This window comes from Mugil cephalus, chromosome 12 (assembly GCF_022458985.1).
Source record: "Mugil cephalus isolate CIBA_MC_2020 chromosome 12, CIBA_Mcephalus_1.1, whole genome shotgun sequence".
Taxonomy (NCBI): Eukaryota; Metazoa; Chordata; class Actinopteri; order Mugiliformes; family Mugilidae; genus Mugil; species Mugil cephalus.
This window is the reverse complement of record NC_061781.1, coordinates 16,319,369-16,340,300: the sequence shown is the minus strand read 5'-3', so window position 1 is coordinate 16,340,300 and position 20,932 is coordinate 16,319,369. Positions and strand designations below refer to the sequence as shown.

The following is a 20,932-nucleotide window of genomic DNA, read 5'->3' as shown; positions in this document are numbered from 1 at the left end:
GTGCGTTCGCGTGGCTGTGTGCCTGAATCGGTGTTCGTCCCGGCTCGTGTGCGGGTCTGTGACACGTTGCAATTAGGCGCGTGTCCAGCTGGCGAGCACGCGTGCGGCCTCACCTGGCTGTAGGACGCTGATGCCGAGCAGGTTGGAAGTGCGGTTGGCGACCCTGCTCCAGCTGTTGTCGTAGTTCCTCCTCCACAGCACGGCGGTGCACTGGTACTTGCCCGCCTCGCGGCGCCCCGCGCGGGTCACCGACAGGCGGAAGTTCGTGTTGGAGTGGGAGCGGTCCACGGTAGTGCGGGTGCCCAGCCCCAGCAGCTGCTCCCCCCACTGCAGCGTGCCCTCGCGGGTGAACGTCACCAGGTCTTTGAACTCCCCCTGTTCCCCGTCGCCGGCCTCTTTGCCGGCCGGCATGAAGCGCCAGGTGACGGAGGTGGGCACGCGGGGGTTGTGGCGGGGCTTGACCAGGCACAGGAGGTCGAAGTTGTCGCCGAAGCTTACAGACGGCGTCCGCGTTGAGGCCGAAACCGCAAAGGAGGACTCTGGAAGGTGGCAGAAAGGGGATGAAAGAGGTTCGAATGAGACATTGTAAAAGAGCTGGCTAATCATCAACCATTCAAACGCAGAGTACTGCTAATTGCCTGTAGTAGTACAACCCTATCTTTGGTTTGTGATTGAGCGTATTCTCTAAAAGTTTAAAGCTCAGCAAATGATGGCGGAGTTCACGATCTTTTCCCGTTAGATCTTTACCTTCCATTTAACCATGGCTACAAAGAGGAATAAAGCCTACGACTGAAACAAACAAGATTTATATTAAGTGCACTTGCCTATAGGTAAAGCAGGAATATTGTCCTTCATCATTACAGCCCAAGTGTCTAATGACAGCTTTGTGTGCATGAGTTTGTGCAGCTGACTGGGAGAGTGTGCCTCAAAATTAATGGTGATGCAACAAAGGAAAGCCCAGGGGAGAGATTTCCTCTAAGCGCCGATGTTCGATCTACGCCCAACTCCTTGCCAAGTCTAAACTATCCTCATTAAGCTGAAAACATTCACCCAACTCCATATATTATTGCCAAGATGCACCTACACCGCAGAGAGCGAGGGGGGACTAGAAAGACAGAGAGACGAGATAAAGAGAAATCCCCTATCTCCATGGCTCTTTAATAACCTGGGCCTGCCGCGGCTATTTCAGGACATTTCAGTGGACGTGAGTGATTGAACTTGAGCGTCAGAAACATGGTCCAGAAACTTCGCGGTAGAACGGGGACACGTTGGCCAAGTCAGACTTTTGCCAAATCGGATCGTTTGTTTTCCTCAAGACTTAGCAGGTTCTCTATTCCATTCTTGTCAACAGCTCGGCGTCTTTCGCTCTGTCCCTCACCCCTCTCGCGTCCCCTGACAGCGATCATCCCGGTGCCCTTCAGGGTGTGTAATCAATGGCTTTCTGTCCATACTTGGCTACTGCCAGGACAGCCGCCTGGGGCCATAATTCTCTAACAGACGATAACTCTCCGCTCTTACTCGATCCCTTATCTCGTGGCATCTCTTCCATCCATCCATCCCTTCCCTTCCCTTCGCTGCCTGCCTCCCTCTGTGACAGAAAAGAGGATTTCATGCCAATCTATTTCTCTATACAACTCTGCCTCCTTGTTTTTTTTTTTTGTGAATAAACATAAATGTGTTTGTTTCGTACAAAGGGCGTGCGGCTGTTTGGAAGATTAAGTCTACGAGTATCTACTAAACATTGGCTTGTGTGTGTATGTGTGTATGTGTTCATTGGCGTCTCACTCATGCACACTTGCCACCCCAGACACCCTAAGGGCCCCGTAAGCCAATCAGCCGCAAAGAAGACTCTCCACTGAGGACATTCGTCCTCACTGTGGCAACAAATACACGTGACTCCCAGGGGACGTGCCTCTACCATTCCCTCTGGGTCCGGACAGCAAGCAAGTCCATAAAAGAGGACTAAATGAAGGTACAGTAGCCATATGTAATGTGCTGAACTACAGCCTGTAGACCGGTTCACTCAGGGGACAGATCAATGTGACATGAGAACAAAACCAGAGCACAAGATTTTCTGCTCTCTTTGTATTACACGACTCAAGGACAAAAGCAGTCGGACAGGATCTGTAGGAAACAACAAAGCTGGAGTAAAAAAAAAAAGAAGGATTCCATTTGCATTTTAGGTTTAGGTTCAATAAAACAACAGCACAACAGTGCACATTCAGAAAATCCTTTAATCAACAAGCATGGCGAAGAGAAGGGGGCGATGTCAAGGAGTGTAACTGAAGAAAGATGAGTAGCTTTGGTCTTCTTTTACCCGATTTGCATAATGTGTCCCCTGCTCCTCAAACCAACGTTTCTGTTGTTGCCGAACTTAACAAATGGCCACTTAAAAACTGACATCTCTTCTCTGCAGCCCCGCTGCGTGCTGCTGCGGGGAGCTAATCCGCTAGCTGTTGCGTATATGTGCGCGTGTGTGTGTGTGCGCGCATTTTCGCCCGGTGCTCCTGGCCTGCCAGCTCCTCGCTGCTCCGCTTCAGTGGCTTCCTCAGCCAGCACCGAGGATGTTCAGCTTAACTCAGCGGTGACAGAGGAGACCCGCAGACTGTTGAACACATTGCCGCAGCACTTCAGTCCGAATAATTCGGGCTAATCCATATGGGTGTGTGTGAGTCTATCACGGGTGTCATGGAAGCGCTGGTCTTGATATGAGGCAGGTGGTCTTAGAGTGTGTGTGTGTGTGTCATAATGGCTCTTTCCCTTGAGCATTCCATGAATAAACCATGGTATATTCTACAGCGGACTGCATGTCCTGCGGGAGCCACTCATCAGTCTTTTCGCAAATCACAAACCATATGCCCCTCGTTTATTTGATGTGCATATGTGCAGACAGACTGCACTTCGGAACATTTACGCGTGCGACTGACTTGAAGATAGAAGTACGTACGAGAAAAAAATAACTTACCAACAGTCTTGACGGTGACCGTCTTGTTGGCCGACTTCTCCCCTAAATTCGTCCAGGTTAGCTCTGGCTCGGTGCCGGCCTGAAGCCACTCGATGATTACGCAGCGATACTGGCCCTCGTCTCCAGGTAACGCGTTGTACACGGACAGAGAGAACGTGTCGTCTCGCACCTTCTCCGCGCGGACCTCCCCGTAGCTGGCGCGCTCCCTGTAGGTGGGGCTGTGCCACACGGTGCCGTCGCGGTACACGGAAGCCACTTCCTGGGTCGGCCCGTTCGCCTGCTTGTCCGTCCACTGCCAGACGACAGAGAGGGGGCCCGTAGCGGAGAGGACCGAGCAGGTCAGCAGGATGGCGTCGCCCTCGAGGACCTCTGAGGAGTTGCTGGACAGCAACACAGTGATGTTGCTCTCTGAGCGGAAAGAGGAAACACAAAGAAAGGATTTTGAGAACTATACAGCAGGTGGGTGAGTTTTTTAGATCTCATTTCCTTTGCACTCCCTTTTTATTATGATGTATATTCTACGTGAGTCATGACATATTTTTTGTTGCAAATGCATTAATCTGTTAATGGTTTTGCAGCGCATGCAGCTTCTTGTTGTATTCGGTGAACCTCTACAATAGGTCACATTGGATGGGAAGCATCTGTGAACTGCCATCTGTCTCTGCGAATTGTCTACCAAATTTTTTTTTTGTCTACCAGGCTTTTGCTGGGAAACTCAAGGAACAATCAGAGACTTGTGCTAAAGCCACTCCAGCGCTGGTTGCATACTTCAGGGCATTGTTGTGCTGAAAGGTGAACCGCTGCCCCAGGTCACATGCAGTCTGGAGCTTTTTCTTGAAGGGTTACTCTGTATCTGGCTAGATGGCCCTGCTGCTTAGACACAGCTCACAGGACGATGATGACATCCCCCATGTTTAACCATAGGGAGGGTATTAGAGCGAGAGTAGAATGTGTGTCAAACCAGAGAAATGTTTTCCTCAGGCTCCAGGAGTTTGGTAAATGCTGCTTGCTGTGATTAAGAGAACAGAAGAAGTAGAGGAAATAAAACGTAAAAAATAAATAAATGTCACCGGAGTCTCTACAAAAGACAATAGATTAAGGCAAATATATAATTGGGAAATTCAGTTTCTTTAGCTTATTTTTCTTCAATAGCTGAGAAGTAATGAAACTTAAACCTTTGCTAAATCAGAACTGAAAAAACAGTTTCTCTTATCTCTTTCATCTCTTTTTTAGCGCACCAAGTGTCTTTAGAAAAAAAACAACATCTCAGGTGAGATGTGTTTGTGCAGCTACAGCTTACTTCAAAACAACACTTCAAAACGCACATAAAAATATATTAATGACAACCCGGCTAAAATGTGATCCTGCAACAGATTCACATAAAAGGAATGTCATGGTTTTAAATGCAAACAGTTGCCACCGAAATGCCATATTGCTTGTTGCGAAACGGATCTATACCGAGATTTCAAATCATATTTTCACTTTGTCAATTAGTGAGTCTAAAAAGTTATAAAACCTCAGACAAGAGTACGGGGCCAAGACACTTTCCGGAGCCTTCGTACACGGATATTTTACAACAAAAAAAGGTAGGTTAGAGGGGAAGTAGTTTAAAAAAAAAAAAAGAAGTTCCTCAAAATCTTGACTCCTTCTCGTGCCAAATCCTGAGGAGACAATAGGAATCACACTTGCTATGTCAAAACAACCGGAGAGCTGAGGAGGCCGGGGGCAGTGAAACAAATCGCTGAGACATTTCCCAGGGGTGTAACAGGGTCCTGTGCAAGGGCTACACAGGTAGGTGTGTTTGCAGGCTTGTGGTTGTGTATGGAAGTGTGTGTGTGTGTGTGTGTGTGTGTGTGTGTGTAAGAGTGCGCCCGGTGAAGCCTAGTAACTGGCCTCGGGCACATCGTAGTGACAGAGAGGCGACACTGATGAGTGTGTGTGTGTTGAGGGGTGTTCCCTGTGAAGCCTGTTCACCAAGTGTGCATGTGCACATAGAAGAAGAAGGCTCAGATCATGAGGCTCAAGGGCACTTCAGAAGAGAAGGATAAAAGTCATTAGTATTCGTCTGATCTGTTTTCAGACTCACTTCAATGTCCATAAAACATAATGGGGCTCTGGTTGACCCAAAAGCCATCTCCCCCTGTGGGATAAGTGCTGCTGTCTCTTGGGGCTGTGGTGTTCAGATTTTTCACTTTATTTTTCTCCCCTCTGGCCAAGCTCTACTGCTTTCCCCTCCGCTCGCTGGCCCTCCTAATAAGCGCGAGCCCTCTGTGAATATGGAATAAACTTGCTTCTTGTTCCTATCACACTCAAATGAACAGAAAAGAGGAACCCTTCATCCATTCCACTTTCTTTGTCTTTAGTTTTCGCTCTTCAGCTGCGAGAGAACATCTCGTATTCTCCCGTTTCTTCACACCCAGACATTGTTTAGTCAGCCCTACGTGTAGGTACGTCAGCCTTCCCTTGGGTTAGTCAGGAAATGTTTGGCTTTCCATCCCTTTTCTTTGAACTTTCTTTTTTAAAATTTTAATAATTTTCCCAGCAGCTCCTTCCATCTTCCGATAAAAGGAATGCATTTTCTCTCCATTGCAGTACACCGCCTCTGTTTTTCTCCAACTTTGCACTCGTCCAACTACATGATAGCGATTCAGTTTGGCAAGTAAGCTCCCTCCCTCCCTCGCTCATTGGAAAGGTAAACTCATCCATCAACACTCAATTGTCAGAAGTGTTTACTCATGTTTTTGCTTTGCTGTCACCTCTGACTGCCTCTTACTCATCAACCCCAACCTCTGTCTCAACCTATTACCAACTCTCCCCCCAATCCCACCAATTACACCGACGAAGCGCATCTTGAAATTGCGTGGGTGCGCAGGCAGGAGTGGAAAGTTTGTACGTGAAACACATGCTGCCTGGCCGCTCCTGCTGCGTTTCATGGACCTTATCCCCCCCCCCCCCCCCGCAACCATAGATCTCATCTTGTGTAAACCGTATAAACCATCCTTTATAGGACATTAAGGTCTTTTGTTGGGAAAACAAAATCTCCCATATGGAAATATTCCCTGGAGACAGCTGCAGGCTCTGGGCCATTGTTTTAGGGCTGATTTAGCAGGAAATGCAGAGCGGTCAGAATAAGGTAGTGCTTGCTGCTTGAGAGAACATGCTACTCTGTATCTATTATACTTTATTATGCTGGTAGCAGCTGGCACCATCCAGAATACATCCCAAGAGACACGGCAGTACAGAAAGAAGGGGCAATGCCACCCAAACACTGTGATTGAGAGGGAGAAAAGTCTCAGTGACAGACAATCGTGAGCGAGGTTTTATGGGATGATCTCTGTATTTGTATCAATCAGTTGCAATCCTGACAGGCCATCCCAGCTTAGCCCAGCTGAGGAGGTTTGTCCCAGCAGAAAACATTAATTTAGCCTAGGGAACCACTCAGAGGGCCCTAGAGAGCCTGACGCCTTTCTCTGCTTCTTTTCTTTCTCCACACTTTTCATTTCATGGGTGTTAGCTCGGCCTCCTTCAGTCTGGGCTCTTCTACTCTCCATTATGCTAGTTATAACCCCCCCCTCCACTCCCACTAAGTCAAGGGAAATGGGAAGGGCCATAATGCTGCATTACCAATTCTTACCGATCCACTCAAACTGAAAATACATCAGGAATAAGAGAAGCATTATCCTTTCCCCCTCTTACTCGCAGGCTGAAGAGGAACACAGTGTGACATTACATATGGCCTGTATGAAGATAAAGCTGCCGTTATGAAAACCTCATCACTCTTTGTGTAATTGACAACAAAGGACAGAGCAACTAAGCCAGCGGCCCAGTGAAAGGATTATTACTCACTGAGTGGCTGGACTGTGATCTGGACATTGCGGGACCTCTTGCTGCGGTCGATGAAGTCCCCCGTGGGCGTCTTCTCCCGCTCCGTTACACGGCAGATGTACTTCCCAGCATCCTCGATGCGTAAGTGCTGCAGCTTGAGCAGGTGCACGTTGGCGCTCTCTTTGCGCACGGTCATGTGGCCAGCCGCCTCGCGGGCGGCGTAATCGGGGCCCAGGACAGGCACGGCACTGGGGCCCACCACGGCCACCGGTGAGCTGCTGAAGACCCACGACACCGAGAAGAATCGCTCGGGGACATTCTGCGCCTCAATGGTGCAGCGAAGCTCCAGCGGCTCACCGGCCGTGAAGGACCGTCGCTCCGTGCTCACCTGGATGCTGAAGTCCCGGTCTGAATGAGAGGAAACACAGACAGAAAGGGCCATTAGGGTCAAAAAGGAATTTCAACAACACCAGAAAAACAAAATGTAGGAACTAGATTGTCAATGAGGCAGCACTAGGGGTGGGAAAAAATATCGATATGGCAATATATTGCCATATCGATATTTGGGTGATTGCGAACCACTTCCGCACCTGTGTCGTTGTAGTGCCACCTTGCTACGCGGCGTTCCCTGCTGCGCTAAGAGAGGCAGTCAAAGAAGTGGACAGGCATATCGGCAGCGGCAAAACTCGGAACCCAATCAAAATTCAAAGGGGATGTTTGGGGGCAGGAACTAACATGCTGGACAAAGAGTATGCAGTTCGCAAATTGTGCTTTGGTCCAGTTAGATGTTCAGGGAACACGACCAACTTGTGAACTCATCTAATAGAGATACCATGAGATATTAGCACAGCAGCGGCCACAGCCACGAAAACCTGTTGATCCGAAGCAAAGTGCACCGTATGACACAGTACTTAGGCAATACATATGCATAGGCATTTATTTTCAAATCTGTTCAGTGGAGTGTTCAAACAGTGACACACATTTTTGGAGACAATTGTGAACTGTATTTTGACATGGAAGCGGCGAGAAACTCGATCCACTTTCTGTGCAATAAATTGGAAATGGATCATTTCAATTGCTTTTTTGACTCAGTTTGTCCGATGAATCATCACTGTTTTCTGATGTACATATATACAACTTGTATTTTAAGCTCCATTTTTATCAGTGAACCATGTAGAATATTGCAATATATCGCAATAATGTATCATATCGTGACTCAAGTATCGTGATACGTATCGTATCGTGAAGTTCTTGCTAATACCCACCCCCCCGCAGCACAATGGAAATAATAATAATAATAATGATTATAATAGAGTTCTCTTCAAGAGGGGGGTATTAAGCTTTCAGAAATAGCTAATTTCTGATGACAAAAATGCGCTTCAATTGAAATGCATGACACGGTTTCATTTTTTATTTTACACAGTTTGGTATGCGGAACTTGCAGGCCGAGAGACAGTCAGAGAGAGAAACGGGGAGAGAGCGAGTGGAAATTGAGCGGTCGGTGCATGGGTGAGGTGAGGTGGGGTCTGAGGCGGCCATGGAGGAATGGAGGCAATAAAATAGCAGTTCAGTTCGTGAGAGAGAGAAAATAGTAACTAGAGGAGTTAGAGGTCACGCAGTACACGGCTCCGGTAAAACAGTGATTTTTTTTTTCAGACAGCTCAGCCATCTCTCCCCCCTTGGTTTCACCTCTGCAATAAAAAAAAAAACACATCTAATTAAAATTCTCTTCAGCTGTCTGAAACGGAGTCAGACGCTCGCTCCTCCTCATGCAAGGTCTAAGACAACAGACTGAGTAAACACAGCTAACGCTGCGGTGCACACTTCAAATTAAAGTTTGTTGTCCGTGCATGTGCTGTCGGGGGTTCGTACGTATGCGTGTCCAGCTTTATTTGCTGTGTTAATTTCCAGACGATGAGCACGGGATGTACCGCAGACTGCTGCTCCTTTGTATCCTAGCGAGGTGGTAGCCCCGAGCTGTAATTACAAAGACTTTAAATGGGATTCCTGACTAACACGCTCATGTGGAAAAGTTCAAAGCCCGCCCCTGGGATGGAGCTCATTATGATGGGCGGTAGGAGGGCATCGTTTAAACAAACACATAAATACTACACGTTGACATGTACACGCAAAGTAACATGCCGAGACTTTGTTGAAGGATCAACAGAATGGAACTGTGCATGATTCACAATTTACCGACGAAGTGATAAGCTCATTAATTAAAAATATGATCGCGAGAATAATCAATTGTGAAAGAAATGATTACTCGCAGATGTAGTACACACACATACGTGCATGTGTTGGCGCAGGGGTGAAGAGAACAGCCGGCAGATGCGAAGATAAATGATGTATTGCCTGCTGCGACAACAGGGAAGCAGGACAGCAAGACATTGTATTGTGACATTTGAATGCGATCAATTGTGCAGGAGGGGGAGCGATCCAAATGTCTCGTGACTCGCTCGGATGTCTTCGTCACTCCGCACGGGGCTCCGTCGCGAGGAGCCATTTGCGGGAATATAAACCCGGTGACCATGTACTTCTCACGGGTGTTTATAAAAAAATTTTAAAAAAGTTAGGAGGCGCACGATGCAAAAGTGAGGCGATGCCAGTGCAGGGAAAAAGGGAAGAGGTGATGGGAAAGAAAGAGAATGAACAAGTTAGTAAAAACAGAGAGTGAAAGGTACATTAGGATTCTGTCTGTTGCTCCTCTCTCTGTTGCCGTCTGTGGGTGATTAGCTAGTGATGGGGCTGTCTCGAGATCCACTCCATCTTTTATAATGGGAGTCTAATGGATAAGCTACTCCCTCGGCTTTGTGAAATTTTCTCGCAGCCCCCCCCCGTCAAATATGCACTTGGACAGGTGTGACATCAAATACACCAGCTCAGCCTCAAGGCGTTCAAGTTGCACACGTTTTGCGTAATAAGTACACAAGGAGAAATCCACGTTCATTTACACGCACACTCGAGTTTGAGGACTTGCAGCCACAGCTGCAGACTGCAGCACAACTGCTTTATTCTCTTTGTCACGCAACAATACCACCATCCATTATAGATCACAGGGAAGAAAGAGAGTGACAAAGGGTGTTGAGAGGGGGTGCTCTTCTTGCCTTTGCCTCCTCCCTGAAGGAGCAGGAACTCTTCTGACAAACCTGCTTTGCATCCAAGTTCGAGCTCTCCTTCTCATCCACGCAGCGCTATCTGGGGCGCCATCAAGTTACAACGGTCCAGAGCGGATCCGATGCTTAATGGGGAAACGCAAAACGATTTCGCTTTGAAGTGATTTACTGGCATGAGACACTCGCCACTGCATGCTTCCTTAGTAATGGAGCTAATGTCAAAGCAGTTTATCACCCATGTTCCGTGGCATTTTCTTGGAGCGTACAAAGGGATTCTTTGTGCACGTGGAACACAGCACACTGGATGTGAAGGGGTCGAGTCTGGCGGGAAGCTACGGTTACATGTGAGGAGTCGTCAAGCCGCCTTTGTTTCTGGTCCTTCTGGTCCCGGGGCTGGCAGCCTACCCGATCGTTATCGTACGAGACATATTCCTCCGTCAGCTGCCCCGACGCACTCTTTGTTTCACCCACACACTTCCATCTTGCACCCCCTTGTTACTCGCTCATCCCAGAAGCCGCACTTCACTCCTCCTCTCTGTTCATCCATCACTCAGTAACTTCCTTCCTCCCTTCCACCATGAGATCTCTTCCTTCAGATTTGGCGTTGAACCAGCACAGTTTCTCCCGCTAATGCACTCTTTGTCAGACTGGTGTAACTGCTGCCGAGAAGTGGCTGAATTTTTATTTATTTATTTATTTTTTTAATTTTTTTTTTGCTTCTGATCCCTGGGCCAAATGTTGCCTGGGGAGGTTGTTTATGTGGAAGCCTTGGGTCTCCTGTGTCAAACACCCACGCAATTTGGAGCCGGTTAAATGTATTCTTGGATGTGCTTGTAATGTTGCTCATCAAACAGACACAAATACAAAAGTAGGGAGTCTGTGGAGGTTTAGCTAAGCCCTTTTTAGTACGCTAATGAGCTTAGCGTGAGATACCGATCAGTAATCAGAGGAACACGGCCCACATGCAGGCGTGCGTGCCTGTCAAAGGGACAAGGGGGGATCTCAACCAACGTCTTCACCCTTTATCTCCCCTCCTTCTTTTTTTTCCCCCTTACGGAGTCTCCGGCCTTTTGCTTTGTTGCTTAAAAGGTGGAAGGAGCAGAGTGCTAATTAAGAGGTTGGTGGTTCAACTCCCAGTTCCTCCCAGTATCCACGTGTCTAATTGTCAAGACGACACATTTCACTGTGCATGTATAACTGCGTCCGTGTCAGCTCCATTATCTCCTACAGGCACACACAGTTAAGGGGCATACACCGATCAGGCATAACATTACAACCACGTTCCTAATATTGTGTAGGTCTCCCTTGTGCCTCCAAAACGGTTTTGACTTCGGAGGGTGTCCTTGGTCTCCGGGAAAAGGATGTTGGTAGTGGAGGTCTTTGGGTCCTCTGGGTAGATCAGATTTTTTCCAGTACGTGCCACAGATACCTTGGGATCTAGTGAATTTGGAGGCCAGGTCAACACCTTGTGCTATTTGTCATGTTTTTCGAGTTCTTTCTAAACCGTTTTTGTAGCTGTGTCAGGCTCCATCCTCCTGGGGATGGCTGCTGTCATCACTGCTATTGGGAGGAGGGTGAGTGGTCTGGTCTGTGGGTGGTACATGTCTAAATAACATCCACACGAATGTCAAGACCAGAAGTTTCCCAGCAGAACATAGTATTGTCACAAGATGGTCAATGTTATTTACTTCTCCCGTCAGTGGTTTTACTGTGCTATTCACTCACCAGTGGGCTGAATACGGAGCTGAGTCTTGTCGCTCTGCTTGCGTGTCATGGCGAACCAGCTTCCGTCTGTGTCCTGAATCCACTCAGCGGCCTGGCAGTAGAGCAGCCCCTGGTCTACGGGCTGCAGCTTATGAATGGTCAGCCTGTAGGAGGTGGCGCTGGTTTTGTCCAACCTGAGGTCCCCTGCTGCCATCCTCTGCCGATACGGACCCCCGGAGCGCAAAACAAAGTCCCTCGACAAAGTGACCAGCTCCTGAGGGGCGGCGGCCGCGTCCTCCGGGGACCTCAAGTACCAGCCCACCGACAAGTGGGTGTGCTGCACCGTGGTCCGAGACACCTCGCAGGTCAGCTGTAACGTGTCGCCCTCCACCTTGGACAGAGTCTGGGCCGGGGCCGTCACTGTCAGCGAGTCAGCGATGACTGCGAAGAAAACATGAGAAGAAAGTTATTACTTAGAGTGGGTATAAATAAAGACTTATGCATTATGAATTACACCTTTTTGGAAAAGTATTGTCTGGCGACTTAAATAATACATGAACAATCCTGACTAGCGTGCGACGTTGTGGTTTCTGTTAAATGTGGAGGGCTGGGAAAACTGCTTGTTTATTTGGCACGTACGGCTAATATAGAAGTGAAAATGAGCAGGCATTCTGCTGCGAGCAGTTAATAATCTGATTAGCTCCAGGAAAAGGTGCGAGGGAAAGGTGTTATTGCAACCACGTTTCAGTTTTGAGGTGGCTGCCCTCTATTTCTGCCTCCACATATGACTTTCACATGTCACTGTGTGTTGATGGATTATTCTCTATCTCACAAATCCAGATGTCTCCAGAGACCTCTCTGACACTTCCCTCAGACGGATAATGTCCCATATGGTTTGCTACAGCCAAACGCGACACAATGACATCTTGCGACGACGATCCATCTCGCCGAAAAAACTTCTTCAAACGCTTTTTACGATCACACATATCAAATATACAAACAGCAAGTTAAAATTACCGTAATAAATTCAGCCCGGCCCTTCTATCTACAATACAGCCAAGAATAAAGGACCGAATTCAAGCCAGACGGCTGAGAATTAAAGAGATGAGAGAGGAAAGTCAATTGTGAGGAAGCAAGAGAGACATCAAGAGGGGATAATTTCAGAGAGCGGGCTGGAGACGGTCCGCACGTCGACAGAAATAAACACGCACGGCCTTTAAAAGTAACCGGTATTAGCTAAAAGGGTATTTTTGGAGGTGTACTAAGACGCCGCTGTATATACGCACACATGTGCATGTGTGAAGGCAGAACAAGCATCGGATTTAAGATTAAAATACAAAATCTGACAACCAAACGGAAGAAAAATAGTCATAAGGTCGACGTGTCGCACGGGGGGTCGATGGTTTGGAACCACTGATTTCAAGCTAAACTCGGATAAAAGGAATGAATGAATTAATGCATAGAGATGCCTTCTAGCATCGCCCTGTAGCGACAGAGAATTTCTAAAAAGCCAGAAAATTGAATTGCATTGTGCGGGTTTGTGCTGGTGGAGCGCTTTGTCAAGATGTTTGAATGCTGTTGCTCTTAGGGGATTGTCGTTGCGAAGACTACGAATCAGCATATTTGAGACCCGTGGTATCTTTATGTCACTCGCTGTCACTCAATGCAGGAACAAGCTTCATTTCAAGCTGAATCACAAGGAGCTCTTTTCTACTCGTGTATCTATATACTTCCTAAACTCAAACATCATCACTGTGAAGATAAATATCATCATCATGTGCAATAACTGATTTTTATCATTTATTATATAGCACTGCAAATACGTCTAGCATTAATACTACATTTACTGCTTTTTTATTTTAAGTATGTCTCCCACATCACATCTTATCACGACCCTGAATTTATTTTTTATGCAAGTATGCATAGCGTGTGCACGCACACGCGCCAAACGTGCGCCTCTGCGTGTGAAGCTGCGCGATCACGGGTCTCCGAGCCAAAGCGTGAGCGAGGCTTTGAGACGGCGAGAACAGAGAAACCGACACCACTAATGAAACAAACGGGGGGAACAAAGACGAACACATCAGAGGGGGGAGAAAAAAAAAAATAAATAAAAAAATATATGGAGTAGGCGAAAAGCAGAGGCTTGACATCTGGTTACTGGAGTTTAACAAGGCACTCAAACAGAGAAACGATAAAACAAAAGTGGCAGGAAAAGAAGGCGAGTAATCAGGTGGGTCACACTCTCCAAGCGGCGCTCTAATAAGATGTCCAAACCACAATAAAGTTTTCTGCGGTAGTTTGATGCATTTCTGAGAGCACCGGCACGGCCCGACTGAAAATTGCCTCTCACGGTCTCCTCATTACCTTGAGTTCTTAAAAAACTGTCTGGCGGCAAGGGATGCGAATTGTAGTCATGGGCAACAATAAAAACCCATCTCGCTTGTAAATCTGTTTGCGGGCTGCGAGATGAAATGACTAACGTGGGAATCTTACTGGGTCGGTGGTTGTGTTTATTTTCCGAATCCTTTGTTTATGAGAGATTAAGGTGAGGTTTTAACTGGGTGATGATTGTTCAGTTTAACTTGCAGCAGATTCGCCGTGATCTTACGAGACCGTTTGTTTGGGGAGATTTGAATTGTTGAAATGAATGATGCTGAATATGAGCGTTAAGGAGTGAATCGTAACCAAACATCAGTTTGATCGTTCGCAGTTTTGCACACTGGGATTGTGATATAATGTTGGTATAAAACACAACCTTATGAATCACTGCTTGAAAAATTCACACTGCCAAGCTTTTTATAGCGGATGCTGCTTACTCTCAGTCTGCTCTCTCTCCTTTGCCATTAGCTGTTGGCTCTGGAAACCGTTTTTATTATTATTGCACAAGCATCACCAAAGTCCACTTCTCTCACTCTGACACTCCAGTCAACAATGAGTGAACGGCAGCCTCGCGAAGACACACCGTTGCCACAACAACACACCTACGCTACAACCTGCCGTCGCCGTGGCAACCCTCCCACATGATGCGGAGGGCCGCTGAGAACAGTCAGGAGTTACTATAACAACCGCACGCGGGCAACACCAACCCAGTTCTGAGACCGTCTCTCACCCCCCTCTACAGACACACCTAAGCAGCCTTCGTGTCCCCCTGGCCCGGCCCCGCTCCTTGAGACTTCGCGTCCCAACCAGATTCCTGCACACAGACATGCCGGGAGGACAGAACCAATCGGTTAACAGCCCGGTTTTTCCAAGGGTCGGGCCGAGAACACACCAAGATCCTCCAACAGCCCCACTGACCTCAATCTGGGAAGGATTAAGAACAACATGAGATGGCATTCTCTGGCACACACACAAACACACTCATGTTTGTGCCTTGTGAGGACATTGTTGTTATTATACCTGCTATGTGCTGATGTACACCCGTTACAACAACCTTTAAAAATCTCAATCGATTTCATTTTTCTTGTCCTCAACAAACCCCCAGAAATTGTCCAAAGCCAGCAGCGAATTCCTTTTTACTACTGAGCGTAGCCAAATAACTGGTCACAGCCCACTCTGTTGAACATGTATATTTACTTGTCCCCCCTCAAAACTGAGCCAAAGGCTTCAGCTGTCATCTGAAAACTATACTAAACACTACATCGCCGTGAGCCACACTGCTGCTCTGGATAAATGCAAGTAACTTAGGCAGCGAGCATTGGTATATTTTAAGTGACTACAAGTCCTGCAGAGATAATTACTAGCTCACTAAGGGAGGGATTGACTGACTTCGTTGACTATGGATTAGAAATAACCAACAGTGAGACAGATGATTTTTTTGTTTGGGTCTATAATAAGGAGTATATACACCTATCAGCCACAACATTAAAACCACTGACAGCGCTCGATGCATTGGACCAAGCCCGATCCACAGAGAACCCCACTAACGCTAACACATCCTGTTCCCACACACCACAGGCCCAGAAGGCCCATGGCCATTCTCTGATGAGTCACAACCATTCTGGAGGCACAAGAGAGACCGACATTGAGATCAAGACCTCTTTCTTAAGCCTGCCCCAGAAAGGCACCAAATAACATCCAAATAACAAGAATCGCGAAATTAACATTAAAACCGAAATGCAAACTGGTTTGCAGATAAAGCGCAGGAGTGATGACTTCAGTGATAATTTAAAAAACACAGGCACTGCTGAATGGATTCCCGTTGTCGGCCTTTTAGAATAGAGCGAATGGCCTCAAATGAGAGAAGTTCAGACATTGTCCGTTCAGATTGAAAGGTACTCCAAGCGGAGGGGGGAGAGAAACTAAAAGCTTTTTTCCCAATTCGGCCCAAACGCGAGGAACAGCTAGGTGCAAAATGTCATTAAATCTCAAGGCGTAATGGCTTTTAATTCTCTGAAGAAAAGAGCATAAATAGCCAGGAACCAAGCCAAGAAGAGCACGCACACACACAGTGGATAATTAGGATTAAAAGAAAATGATGATAATAATTATATACTCCAAATGCTTTTTTAAAAAAAATGCCCCCAAGCTTGTATCAATCCACTGCTGGACAAATAACTACATCAAGAACAAAGCCAGCCTCTGGATCAGACCTGTGCTGCAGGTGCAGCAACAACAGCCACGATTGCTCTGAAATCCACCGCCTTGTCCGTATCTCTTAGGGGCCGGACAAGAACAGAAAATTCTCCCGCCTTCCGCCTCCTACACACCATCAGCGTAGAAGCCCTCTTGTTTTTGTGCACTGCAGTGATTTCAGCAAAAGCAAAAGTTGTTGAAGATTGACTGACTTCAACTCCAGCACGAGCTGCGCGCTTCCAAATGACACTGTTCGAAGCGCACAGAGATATTTAACTCAGCCGACTAATCACTGACTAGTGTCTTGGCGGCATAATTACAAAATGATGGCGCTGACAGGCACTGAAGAGAATTTTGATCCGCCGCAGGAGTATAAACCTTATATGGGCTCTGATCTGAGTGCATCTCTTAACAACAAACAAGCGGAATTTAAAATTAACATTACGGCAGATGGCTATTATTAATGTCGTTGGCGGAGGTTTTAATAAACTGATTTAATTTCCCCTCACTAACCTGGGCAAAACAGCAGAGCGTTGAAGCTAATGAGGATGCCTCCTTTCATTGCATCCTCAAAACATCTTCATCTCTGTGCTCGCGTGCATGCGTCTGCTGTCTTTATTACCATAAAATAAACAACTGATGTAGTAAAGATTCCAGCTGATTTTTTTCATTTGAACTCCCATTTGCAGAGGCTGTAATCCGTAATTAAAATAGTTTTTTCACCATCAATGAGGTAATCTGTCACATATCGAGATGAAAATTCTCATATAAGCAGGTGAAGAAGAGCATGCCCATTTCATTCTGATGCAGTCGCTGTCAATCCTACATAAATCTTTTAAACTCTCTTCCTGCTCTACCTCATCTGCAATTTCTGCTTTCATCTCCCTCCACTCTCCATCTTCCCCTAGTCTTTCAGCCCCTCTGAAGTGAGTGACGGTTGTCATCCCTCGAGCTGGCCTTTTAAGTCCAGTCACACTGGAGGATGGGACCGGGATGGGCACAAGGACACAACAGCGGAGGGAAGGGGATTTTGCAAAGATGACATGCGGAGAAAAGGATGATAATTTATTAAGTCTGATCTCTGCGTGAAACCAAACTTTCTAACATCTCCCTGCAGCGCCTGAGCCGGCTACTGAAGTTGCGGCAGCATCAAGTATTCCTCACAGAAAAGAAAGAAGCATCAAAAAGCGTTGTTTGTTTGTCTTTTTCGCATATGAGTGTTTGTGTTTTTAAATAGGGCAAAAACACAGACGTTAATGGAGATCCGACCTCCCAACATTTTCTGCGCCAACTTTCTGATGTGGCCTCGTCATGAGAGATGAAAAAAAAAAAAAAAAAACAAGTCTCACAGTGAGATCTCGGTCCAAAACTGTAACACAAGGGTGCATAAAGATAAAAAGAGCAAATTTGTGACTAGAAGGTTGACGGTTAGTTTCCACACCTGGAGTAAAATTAAACTGTTACAGCACTGCATAAGGGATGTTATGACGCCTCGTCACGTTTCACGTTGGATGGGGTTTAATCAGCACTTATCAGTCACATCAGACCTGGAAACCCTTTCATTTTAGTGTTGTTTCTCAATGCCATGATGATCTGAAATGAATGCACTGTAGACCTGGCTCATCGGTATGCTTGGGGAGAGGCCAGCTTGGTTAAATTTGCGAGTTGTATCAAACTAGAAACATTAATAATCATAAATAAATACGTTTTAACGGTAGAATTTGATGGGGTTTTGGTCCCCGATGAATGAAACCGATGAAATGCCCGCTATCATGTTTTTACCGACTAAGTTAAAAGTGACCCTTTGCTACCACTAGATGGCAGACTAAAGTGTCCAATAATGAGGACAACGAGTTTAAATGAAGTAGAATAAGCTTCAGTAAAACCTAAAACTTAATGTCCCCATATGAGGATGCGGGGTCTCAGGAGGTACAAGTAGCTTCTCTGGTATCGTCCTTTTGAATGATGCACATATCCTATATACGCATATACAACTGCCACCTCCACTGGTATGGAGAGTCATTACCTTTTGATGTAGCGTTTGTGGTGTGTTCGAGTGCACCGCCAGGCAGTTTTTTTTTGTTTTGTTTTTAAGTTTTGGCCTTTGCTTGTCACTTGCTTATGGGGTGCATTTTCTTATTTTGCTTGATTAAAACTAAACCAAATCCAAAGCGAGACACAGATACATACACATACATTTGGCCCGTAATGTATGTCACCAACAGTACTGCTGCCAGGCACTGCAGATGTTCATCCACAGCTGAAGTGGTTACCACTTTTCAGTAATGGTCTTAAGTGTCAGTTTGTGTGTGTGTGTGTGTGTGTGTGTTGCTGCAAAGCGAATGGCCACTTGGCAAAGCCAGTAGGGTAATTACTGTTAATTACTTTGTGAAACTAAGAGTACTGCTGAGAGGAAAACAGAGCGAGTGGGTGGTCCTCAGCTCCACTTCACGTGAGTCCGGCCTCCTCGCTGAGCCGACGTCACTTGCTGACCCAGGACGTCTGAAACGCATGCAGGCGTACTGGGTCATGAAGTAACAGAGATTAATAGAGAAACCGTGCCTACACTCGTCTTCCACGTTCTTATTATCCAATATCTTGCTCATTCACACCCTCCACTCCTTTGTTCTTCTGTCAGAGATGCTGATGAATCAGTAGGAGGGATGAGACGGTTCAACTGGGAAAGTGGTCGACGGGAGGGAAGAGACGGGAAAAAAAGAAGAAATATGGTGAGGGTGAAGACAAAGAGGAAAGAAAGAGGAAGAGGAAGAGCAAAGATGAAAAACAAAGTGGCCGCACTCTTTCGGGTTGCTACGCCCCACATCCCACCACACACACACCAACTCCTCCAGATTCTAATGCAGGAGGTGAAAAAGGTATTTCAGACAGATTATTATTATTCCGTTTGTAGCCTATATATAGAGAGTGTACTTGTCGTCCTTTCTTCAGTACCCTAAAATCATACGGAGACTAACATAAATCTGCCAAACAACAGAGTGAGCACTTTCTCAGGAGACTGGAATATCAAGCAAGGTTTACAAAACACTGTGAGCAACTAGTAGAGCAAATTCTGACAAACTCATGTCTACACGCCATCCCCAAGAGCCTGTAGTGATAATAGGGGCAGGATACAGAGTAAAAGAAGAAGAACATTAAAGTCAAAGTAAGGCTCATGACTCGGAGCCAGAGAAAAAAAAATAAAAAAGAAGAGGAGCGGGAACTGGGTTTAGAAGGGGTAAGCGGAAAAAGAAGACAAGAGTTGAAGGTTGCCAGTGGGGATATGGGCGGTTGGTCGGGGGGTACTTCTATAATACAACACACGCACATGATCAGATGTGCCCGGTGCCTAATTGAATTTATGATACAGAACTTGTTTTGCCCGTTTCGTTTCCTGTGCTCTTTATTACGCAATACGGGCGTCAGCTGAACTTGTTATTTTCCATTAATCTGAAATGTACCATTACTCCTTAAAATGACTACTTGATTTCTGAAAAAGTATAAAAAAAAAGGCATTGTATTTCTAGCCCTCAAACATTGTCTTGCATGCTAAAATGCCATGCTGCAACCGCCACTGCTTCAGGCTAAAGAAAACCACAGAAGCGCCTTTTAGTTCAATGCCACTGACCGCGGCACGTGAAATCCGTGGTGCCAATCGTCTCCCATTCAAAAAGCGTCTCGACAGATACCAATTCCATATATATTTTCGATAAGTGATCATGGCCCTGCTAAATTTGGGCCGTCTAATGAGAGCACTACTGGTTATATTGGAAATCGTTTGATAAGATTTGAAGCGTTACAGAAAGGCTTTGGTCTCGGGTCTGTGACAGCTGTGATTGACAAGGCTCATCTGCTGCTCTACCCAGCTCCTGAACTCAAGCTGACTCAGACTTTTGGAGCTTCTGTTTAAGAAACAAGCTGTGAATTCTTAACAGATGCCGAGCTAAAGTGTTTATGGTTAGGTGTCATGATGACAAGGCAAGTGAAGAGACCCTTGCTAAATGTCTTTATACAATATTTTGATATGCTTGAATGTTGTATTTGCAATACCTGCACAATAGGACCAATATAACTTAAGTTTTTAACATAAGGTCATTAATAGACTGGCCAGGCTTTTCAGAAAGGCAGTGGTAATTTAGAATAAGATAGCACGGTGCATAAACACCATATTCCTTATGCGAAAGGTCCTGCCTCAAAACCAGCTGATAAGTTTTGCCGACCAACTACACTTCTAGATCTTTTACTTAACTATTATTGAAAAACAAACCTCTTTTGAGAATGATTTTAATATGCACTTGATGTCTACATGCCGGAGAACTGTGGCAAAACCCTCGTGACCCAGACAAAATATTCTCAACCCAAAGAAGGAAGCCAATATAGCAAACATCTCGACAATTACATGCTGCGTTAGATGAAAGATGTAATCAATTCTTCCTTAAAATATTTAAATTCTATGTATCTTGTTGATCTTATTAGAGAATTGTGACAGTTGCCAAGCCACAGTTAGACAACCAAGTTTTATAATATAAATCATAGATATATTTTTACCCAAGCTGATTACTACTAAATGAGGAAACAGAACAAGACTTCACATCTTCTCACCAAGTAGTCTGTAATTTGAAAGTTCTGTGGACTCACTTGCAACTATTTGTAACTGGCCAACAGCTCTGGGCCTGCAAATAAATCAACTGTTTGACACAGCTACGGCACATTACAAAAAGGCAGCATAATGAGTGAACGTTTAATTACC

General features: G+C 46.0%; 1 protein-coding gene across 2 annotated transcripts in view; it reads right to left on the bottom strand.

Moving 5' to 3' along the window:
- Positions 1 to 20,932, bottom strand: part of igsf3 (immunoglobulin superfamily, member 3) — a 67,772-nt gene that overhangs the window by 16,008 nt on the left and 30,832 nt on the right. For both annotated transcript variants that reach the window (XM_047600433.1, XM_047600434.1), the window contains 4 exons: positions 11,632 to 12,051; positions 6,812 to 7,198; positions 2,966 to 3,373; positions 114 to 539 (listed from right to left, as the gene is read on the bottom strand). In XM_047600433.1, coding sequence (XP_047456389.1) covers positions 114 to 539; positions 2,966 to 3,373; positions 6,812 to 7,198; positions 11,632 to 12,051 — 1,641 coding nt within the window. The remainder of the gene's footprint in view (positions 1 to 113; positions 540 to 2,965; positions 3,374 to 6,811; positions 7,199 to 11,631; positions 12,052 to 20,932) is intronic.